The following is a 9,178-nucleotide window of genomic DNA, read 5'->3' on the forward strand; positions in this document are numbered from 1 at the left end:
AGTATATATATATATATATATATATAGCCTACACACACACACGCACACATAAATATATTTTACAAAAGAAACTGATTCAGAAACAGACCTCATAATTGTCTGATACATATATACGTACACACACACACATATATATATATATATATATATATATATATCCAACATAACATTTGAATGTTCAGTGATGACACAATATTATTACATTATCAGCATCAATAGATGTGTACTTCAAGGTGCACATTTTCATGTTATCAAATATTTTCTAATTTTGAGCAATATTTCAGCAATTTTCACACTGCAGCTGACTTTTTTGTTCAGGAAAGAAAAAAACGGTAATTTTATATGCTATACTTTTATACTAACATATACATTTTATATATATATATATATATATATATATACGGCCAATAGTCATTAATTTAAGCGATTAGTCGACTAATCACACATTTATATTAATTTAATTACTTTAATATATAAGCCTTTAATATATAGCCTATCCCACGCTCAAGCGCAGCCATTTAAAGCTTGCCGCAAAGCACCTGCAAAAGTAATGACTATGTGCCTGAAAAAATAGCAAGGAGATTTTTAAATTATTTATTAATAAACTAGTGTTTTCTGGGTCAGTGTCGGCTGCAAAGATGAAGCTAACAATGCTGACGCGCCATCTCCGCAGTACAGTGGATGCATCTTCAGAGAGAAATGCATTTTTATAATGATATATTAAATATAATATAAAATATACTATAATTTCATATAATATGTAATATCCAAAAAGTTATAAATTCTTCTAATATGTAATACTAATGATAATCTCTAAAAAGTCTAAATTCTAATAATACATAATACTAATAATATTTTAAAATATATTTTACATTCAAATTTTAAAGATAAAAATCATTATATTTGAATTAAAATTGACAATTTGACAAATTGACTTTTCTTAAAACTGAATTTTGTATATGTCATTTTATTATATTCTATTATGTTTATTTAAACATTATTATATCGACCATCCTGCTCTCTAGATATTGTATCTAGAGATAGCTTGTATCATATCATTTACAACCTCCTATTGGTCACCACTATTATTAACATTGTACGTCATTACTATAATATTCTTTCTGCTGCACAAACCAGATGTTAGGTTTATTTACCCATGTGAGCAAAAGACTATCAGCAAGTGTCTGTAGCTGAAGGAGGACACTGAATTCAGTATCTTTACCTTAGCGACCTTCCTCCAGTTATGACAATCAAAGAAGTAGTATGTTCCTCTCTCGTAGGTGTTGGTCTTTAGCGTGGGCTCCATGCCAGGTGCTCTTGTGATCCAAACCCTTTCCTCTTTATGGTACCGCCAGTCCCGGTTGAAGCTGCAATACAACAAAATGTTCCATTTAACCTCTCGACTTCAGCCTGCGGTTGGTTACCAGCAAAATTGTTTGGACAAAGATTCCTAGAATGACTTAATCAACAGGGCGTACAGCTCAACAGCAGAGAGGAGTTGTAAGAGGTCTCCTCCGTTCATGTAGTAGAGGTAAAAGAGCAGGTCTTCACCATATCGTCCCAGTTTTATTGCAGCCAGCTGTATAGAGCACATTATGAGGTCAGCGAGATCCACATATTACAATTTCAGTGCGGTTTTATTGAAGTGTATATCACCTCACCTTGTCCCTTATGTGAATGTTGGTTAAGTACTCTGAGGGAACATGGAAGTCTAAAAAACAATTGCATTTATTACTGAAGAGCCAAAATGAGTCGGTCATCTCTACAGGTTAAGGTCAAATGAACTCTTACCAATGTCTTGAGGTCGACATGGAGCTGAAGCCCAGGGAGATGCAAACTTAGGATACAGATTCCTGCACACCAAAAGAAAATTAATGTGTGGACAAAAAGAGAATAATGACAAGAAATCAAAATTTGGAACAAAAAAGTATCTTACTCTGGAGAGTTGAGGTTGAGTCCTAGCGTTGTTAGGTCGCTTCCTAAAGCCAGGTGAACCATCCCAGGGTCCGTCTCAGCTGCCCGGATGAATGTCAGGAGTCCAATCATTCCAAACTGATCTGTCACCATTCCTAAGGGAATGTTTGTTACCTTGCCTATAAAAGAAGAGAATAAATGTCAAATGCGATTGAGAGTGTCCGATGAACAGGGTTTCTACATCTTTTGATCAATTCATTTCCATGAATTTTCCAGCAGATGCAGATTTTTTTTTGTGTGTGTGCAAAAAACTATTTCAAGTCAGGGTTATTATAGTTAACCAAAACCATAAAACAGGTTTTGTTACTTGAAACAAAATAAACTTTAACGGAAAAATAAAATATAAAAAAATATACCTTACACTTATTTCACTTATTTTATTTCAGCTAGTTGCTAAAGCAACATTTCTCACTTTCATTTAGTTCATCTTGATGTACTAAGATAACAAACTGAAAGAAAAAAAAAAGAATAAAAACTATATAGACATATAAAAAACTAATAAAAAATGACAAAAACAAATAACAAAATGCCTAAACTTTAACTACAACAAAAACCCTCAAAATATAAAAACTCGAAATATTAATAAAAACATAATATCCCAATGGTACAAAAATAACCGTTTCTGATCAGATTAAATATTCAGAGTTCTAGTGTAATTATATTTTAGCTACTCTGAACATAGCTACAAATATATATATATATATTTGTTTATTATAATATTGTACATATATTACAGGCCTATATATACACACAATTTTTTTGTCACAATAAAAACTATTGATTATTTTATTTTTCAGTTATTTTTGTTAATAAATAATTTTGTCTTTTTACTTTATAATGTATTAACATTTAAATTGAAATTATTTTATATTAAAATTTTTATCTTTTCATTTTTTTAATTTGTATATTTTTATATCTAAAACCTAAATGTTGTAAATAATTTTTATTTATAATAAAAATGTCCATTATTTAATGATGATTTAAGATGTTAATGATTTCCATTACTTTTCATGGGGTTGGGATTATTATTATTATTTAAATAGACCCTGAACTGGGAATCCTGACTGTTGCATTGAAAGTTTGAAACCTTCTAGAACAGATTCTTGATTAAAAAACTTGCACATGATTTGTTTTATTCAGTAGTCGTGTTTTCAAAGCTGGGGAGTCTCTGGCAGTTGTCTGAAATACAGTAGTGCATGTTGCTAGAGAGCCTCACCATCAGGCAACACCTGGATCCCCTTCTTTTGCTGGTTGTTATTCTGTGCTGATGATGTCTTGTCGCCGGGAAACTTGGGTCCATCTGCACTTGAGCTGCCCTTTCCTGAAGAGTTCAAGCTCTGTGGAGACAGCAAAGGCCAGAACAATGGGTTAAAGGTCAAGCAATCGTCGCAGCACTGGACGGCATCACTTAAATTTTAATAGCCGCACATCTTTACCCATCCTGCAAAACAATGACACATGTTATTTATGCAATCTCTCTCTGAAGCTTATGAGAAATCAAATTCAGGCAATACTGACTGATTTGCTTTCATCCGTGCTCAATGTCGGGTCCTTGTAGTTGGGCCCGGGCAGGGCTGGGAAGTCTTCGTTGTGAATGGAAAAGTCCTGCGACTGTTCGTTCGATGGCTTTGTGACCATTCCAACTATGGAGAGATGCATTTTAACAAAGGTTTGTGGGTTATTGTGAGGAAATAAAAATAAAACCACTGACCTTGTCATGCATTCACAACACATCATCCATTGAAGGAGAAGCGTGCTTAGTCATAAAGACTAAGAGGGTTTCGGTTTCAGCTAAGTAATGCGACTGTGTAAAATGAACTCGTACCATAGGGTGCCCTTCCAGCCAGCGGATTATGCAACGGTGTTGGGTTGCCATTTCCCTCCCTCCGACTTCTGTCTGCAAGTGCTGGGAATTCTGAGAGGTCTATTCCTGTCACATTTTCACTCCCATCTACCACAATAGCGGAAAGAATAAAATGAGAATGAGTTATTTCTCTTTCCAGAACACAATTTAAGCGTCATGGTTCCTGTCATGGTGTATCATCACGAAACATGTTCCATGCAGCACTCACCTGTCCCGTTGAAGATGTTATTGGATAAGGAGTTCATGCCAAACCCCTGGCTCCGGCCCATTCCAAATCCTGACATACTACAATGACACACATGAGGATTTGACCCTTTTGTTAAGGTCAGTCTTAATCTGTCTTGACTGGCCTTATCTTGGCCTAAGGTGAAAGTTAATTAAAATACATTATATGTACTTAAGATTATGAGAAGCCACTTTTTAACAGTATCTTTAATTTTAGTAATAAACAAAGGAGAAGTGTATTGATAACAGGAGACATCTTTCAAAAACATAAAAAATCTTCCACTACAGTTTAAAGTTTGGGGTTGATATCTTACTTTTTTTTAAATCACATACATGCATTTTAATGCTTTGCAAACTTACACATTTGGTTCTCTATGGCATTTGTGAATTCTACTTGTCAACTTTTTAATGTTGCTGACACAGAACGACTTGTGACAGTCTTGGTTGTATCAGAATCGGCTGAATATACAAACCAGTCATAAATAATCAGTTTTTTTCAGTGTTTTATTTCTGTTCTCAAGCTTCCAGTATAATGATAACAGCACAATTTTCAGCAATTATTGCAAATAAAAAATGTAAACACATTTTTAAATACATAAAAGTATACATTTGAAATTAGTAAAATAAATATACAATTACATTCATGTAACTGTAATGTTTATTATATTATATTATATTTTATTTATGGCCTGTCAAGAAAAAACTACTAGCCTAACTCTTAATCCTTACTGATGAGCCGTGTCATAAAGATAATTCAAAGACATTCTATTGTTGTGGCAAATGAAAGAAGTAAACATTATAATTCATGAATTTCATTCACTTCAGAAGTCACTTTATAATTTGTTTCATTCTCATATCATTGAGCACAATCTGACCACTGTCCTGGCACTGGTAATGTTTCTGCATTACAGGTGCATCTCAATAAATTAGAATGTCGTGGAAAAGTTCCTTTATTTCAGTAATTCAACTCAAATTGTGAAACTTGTGTATTAAATAAATTCAATGCACACAGATTGAAGTAGTTTAAGTCTTTGGTTCTTTTAATTGTGGTGATTTTGGCTCACATTTAACAAAAACTCACCAATTCACTATCTCAACAAATTAGAATATGGTGACATGCCAATCAGCTAATCAACTCAAAACACCTGCAAAGGTTTCCTGAGCCTTCAAAATGGTCTCTCAGTTTGGTTCACTAGGCTACACAATCATGGGGAAGACTGCTGATCTGACAGTTGTCCAGAAGACAATCATTGACACCCTTCACAAGGAGGGTAAGCCACAAACATTCATTGTCAAAGAAGCTGGCTGTTCACAGAGTGCTGTATCCAAGCATGTTAACAGAAAGTTGAGTGGAAGGAAAAAGTGTGGAAGAAAAAGATGCACAACCAACCGAGAGAACCGCAGCCTTATGAGGATTGTCAAGCAAAATCGATTCAAGAATTTGAGTGAACTTCACAAGGAATGGACTGAGGCTGGGGTCAAGGCATCAAGAGCCACCACACACAGACGTGTCAAGGAATTTGGCTACAGTTGTCGTATTCCTCTTGTTAAGCCACTCCTGAACCGCAGACAACGTCAGAGGCGTCTTACCTGGGCTAAGGAGAAGAAGAACTGGACTGTTGCCCAGTGGTCCAAAGTCCTCTTTTCAGATGAGAGCAAGTTTTGTATTTCATTTGGAAACCAAGGTCCTAGAGTCTGGAGGAAGGGTGGAGAAGCTCATAGCCCAAGTTGCTTGAAGTCCAGTGTTAAGTTTCCACAGTCTGTGATGATTTGGGGTGCAATGTCATCTGCTGGTGTTGGTCTATTGTGTTTTTTGAAAACCAACGTCCCTGCACCCGTTTACCAAGAAATTTTGCACTTCATGCTTCCTTCTGCAGACCAGCTTTTTGAAGATGCTGATTTTATTTTCCAGCAGGATTTGGCACCTGCCCACACTGCCAAAAGCACCAAAAGTTGGTTAATGACCATGGTGTTGGTGTGCTTGACTGGCCAGCAAACTCACCAGACCTGAACCCCATAGAGAATCTATGGGGTATTGTCAAGAGGAAAATGTGAAACAAGAGACCAAAAAATGCAGATGAGCTGAAGGCCACTGTCACAGAAACCTGGGCTTCCATACCACCTCCATGCCACGCTGAATTGAGGCAGTAATTAAAGCAAAAGGAACCCCCTCCAAGTATTGAGTACATGTACAGTAAATGAACATACTTTCCAGAAGGCCAACAATTCACTAAAAATGTTTTTTGGTCTTATGAAGTATTCTAATTTGTTGAGATAGTGAATTGGTGGGTTTTTGTTAAATGTGAGCCAAAATCATCACAATTAAAAGAACCAAAGACTTAAACTACTTCAGTCTGTGTGCACTGAATTTATTTAATACACGAGTTTCACAATTTGAGTTGAATTACTGAAATAAATGAACTTTTCCACGACATTCTAATTTATTGAGATGCACCTGTACACACAAATTGTTTTCACAATATAAACTATTTTTATGATGTATTGAGTTATTTAAATTTTACAATTTATTAACATTTAAATTTATATCAATGTATATATTTTTATTTTTTAATAAAATGACAAATGTTGTAAATATTTTTTTATTTATAATAAAAATGTCCATTATTTAATCATGATTTAAGATGTTAATGACTGCTATTACTTCTCAGGGGCTTGGAATTATTATTATTAAATATTTTTAAATACACCCTGAACTGGGAACCCTGCCTGTTGCATCGAAACCTTCTAAAACAGATTCTTGAAGAAAATACTTGCACTTGATTTGTTTTATTCAACACTCATGTTTTCAAGCTCGGGACACTTTGGCAGTTGTCTGAAATACACCACTGTATTTCAGACAACTGCCAAAGTGTCTGAAAATGTTAATAAATTGCATGTTGCTAGAGAGCCTCACCATCAGGCAACACCTGGATCCCCTTCTTTTGCTGGTTGTTATTCTGTGCTGATGATGTCTTGTCGCCAGGAAACTTGGGTCCATCTGCACTTGAGCTGCCCTTTCCTGAAGAGTTCAAGCTCTGTGGAGACAGCAAAGGCCAGAACAATGGGTTAAAGGTCAAGCAATCGTCGCAGCACTGGACGGCATCACTTAAATTTTAATAGCCGCACATCTTTACCCATCCTGCAAAACAATGACACATGTTATTTATGCAATCTCTCTCTGAAGCTTATGAGAAATCAAATTCAGGCAATACTGACTGATTTGCTTTCATCCGTGCTCAATGTCGGGTCCTTGTAGTTGGGCCCGGGCAGGGCTGGGAAGTCTTCGTTGTGAATGGAAAAGTCCTGCGACTGTTCGTTCGATGGCTTTGTGACCATTCCAACTATGGAGAGATGCATTTTAACAAAGGTTTGTGGGTTATTGTGAGGAAATAAAAATAAAACCACTGACCTTGTCATGCATTCACAACACATCATCCATTGAAGGAGAAGCGTGCTTAGTCATAAAGACTAAGAGGGTTTCGGTTTCAGCTAAGTAATGCGACTGTGTAAAATGAACTCGTACCATAGGGTGCCCTTCCAGCCAGCGGATTATGCAACGGTGTTGGGTTGCCGTTTCCCTCCCTCCGACTTCTGTCTGCAAGTGCTGGGAATTCTGAGAGGTCTATTCCTGTCACATTTTCACTCCCATCTACCACAATAGCGGAAAGAATAAAATGAGAATGAGTTATTTCTCTTTCCAGAACACAATTTAAGCGTCATGGTTCCTGTCATGGTGTATCATCACGAAACATGTTCCATGCAGCACTCACCTGTCCCGTTGAAGATGTTATTGGATAAGGAGTTCATGCCAAACCCCTGGCTCCGGCCCATTCCAAATCCTGACATACTACAATGACACACATGAGGATTTGACCCTTTTGTTAAGGTCAGTCTTAATCTGTCTTGACTGGCCTTATCTTGGCCTAAGGTGAAAGTTAATTAAAATACATTATATGTACTTAAGATTATGAGAAGCCACTTTTTAACAGTATCTTTAATTTTAGTAATAAACAAAGGAGAAGTGTATTGATGACAGGAGACATCTTTCAAAAACATAAAAAATCTTCCACTACAGTTTAAAGTTTGGGGTTGATATCTTACTTTTTTTTTAATCACATACATGCATTTTAATGCTTTGCAAACTTACACATTTGGTTCTCTATGGCATTTGTGAATTCTACTTGTCAACTTTTTAATGTTGCTGACACAGAACGACTTGTGACAGTCTTGGTTGTATCAGAATCGGCTGAATATACAAACCAGTCATAAATAATCAGTTTTTTTCAGTGTTTTATTTCTGTTCTCAAGCTTCCAGTATAATGATAACAGCACAATTTTCAGCAATTATTGCAAATAAAAAATGTAAACACATTTTTAAATACATAAAAGTATACATTTGAAATTAGTAAAATAAATATACAATTACATTCATGTAACTGTAATGTTTATTATATTATATTATATTTTATTTATGGCCTGTCAAGAAAAAACTACTAGCCTAACTCTTAATCCTTACTGATGAGCCGTGTCATAAAGATAATTCAAAGACATTCTATTGTTGTGGCAAATGAAAGAAGTAAACATTATAATTCATGAATTTCATTCACTTCAGAAGTCACTTTATAATTTGTTTCATTCTCACATCATTGAGCACAATCTGACCACTGTCCTGGCACTGGTAATTCTGTACAGGTAATTCTTTTTAAATGTTGAACTGACAGTTTTAAAAAGTCTTACCAGTGTTTACTCTCTCTCGTTTGGCCAGTCTTACCTGTTGATGGTGAATGGCTGACGTGCTGGCTGCTGCTTGGGCATGCAGATAATGCTAGGAGAGCTGCGGTTAGGGCTACCCAGGCCAGAACTGCCCATGCTGTTGGTCCTGCCGCTCATGCCCATGCCCTGCCCTACCTGCGAACTCATCATGTTCCTGGAGTTCATAGGCAGGATGCCCCTGCGGAACATCAGCAAAGCCGGGATTAAGCAGATCACGTCATATATCAACATATATATCACGCAGAGGAGATGGCGTACCTGTTCGGCGAAGGTGGTGTGTGGAGGGACATTGTTGGGACGCCTGTTGTTGGGGTGCTATGGCTCGGGAACTGAGTGCCTTGT

The 9,178-nt window shown here is 36.1% G+C and overlaps 1 protein-coding gene across 1 annotated transcript in view; it reads right to left on the minus strand.

The window, feature by feature from the left end:
• Window positions 1-1,150: 1,150 nt before the first annotated feature.
• LOC107752336 (CCR4-NOT transcription complex subunit 2-like) overlaps window positions 1,151-9,178 on the minus strand; it is a 12,469-nt gene continuing 4,441 nt past the window's right edge. Inside the window, exons 5-15 of the mRNA XM_016568286.1 lie at window positions 9,095-9,173; window positions 8,835-9,014; window positions 7,834-7,910; window positions 7,587-7,712; window positions 7,280-7,404; window positions 6,978-7,098; window positions 1,937-2,093; window positions 1,792-1,853; window positions 1,662-1,711; window positions 1,479-1,579; window positions 1,151-1,367 (exon numbers count right to left, since the gene is read on the minus strand). Coding sequence (XP_016423772.1) covers window positions 1,151-1,367; window positions 1,479-1,579; window positions 1,662-1,711; window positions 1,792-1,853; window positions 1,937-2,093; window positions 6,978-7,098; window positions 7,280-7,404; window positions 7,587-7,712; window positions 7,834-7,910; window positions 8,835-9,014; window positions 9,095-9,173 — 1,295 coding nt within the window. The remainder of the gene's footprint in view (window positions 1,368-1,478; window positions 1,580-1,661; window positions 1,712-1,791; window positions 1,854-1,936; window positions 2,094-6,977; window positions 7,099-7,279; window positions 7,405-7,586; window positions 7,713-7,833; window positions 7,911-8,834; window positions 9,015-9,094; window positions 9,174-9,178) is intronic.

Source organism: Sinocyclocheilus rhinocerous, unplaced genomic scaffold, assembly GCF_001515625.1.
Source record: "Sinocyclocheilus rhinocerous isolate Xijiao unplaced genomic scaffold, SAMN03320098_v1.1 scaffold861, whole genome shotgun sequence".
Taxonomy (NCBI): Eukaryota; Metazoa; Chordata; class Actinopteri; order Cypriniformes; family Cyprinidae; genus Sinocyclocheilus; species Sinocyclocheilus rhinocerous.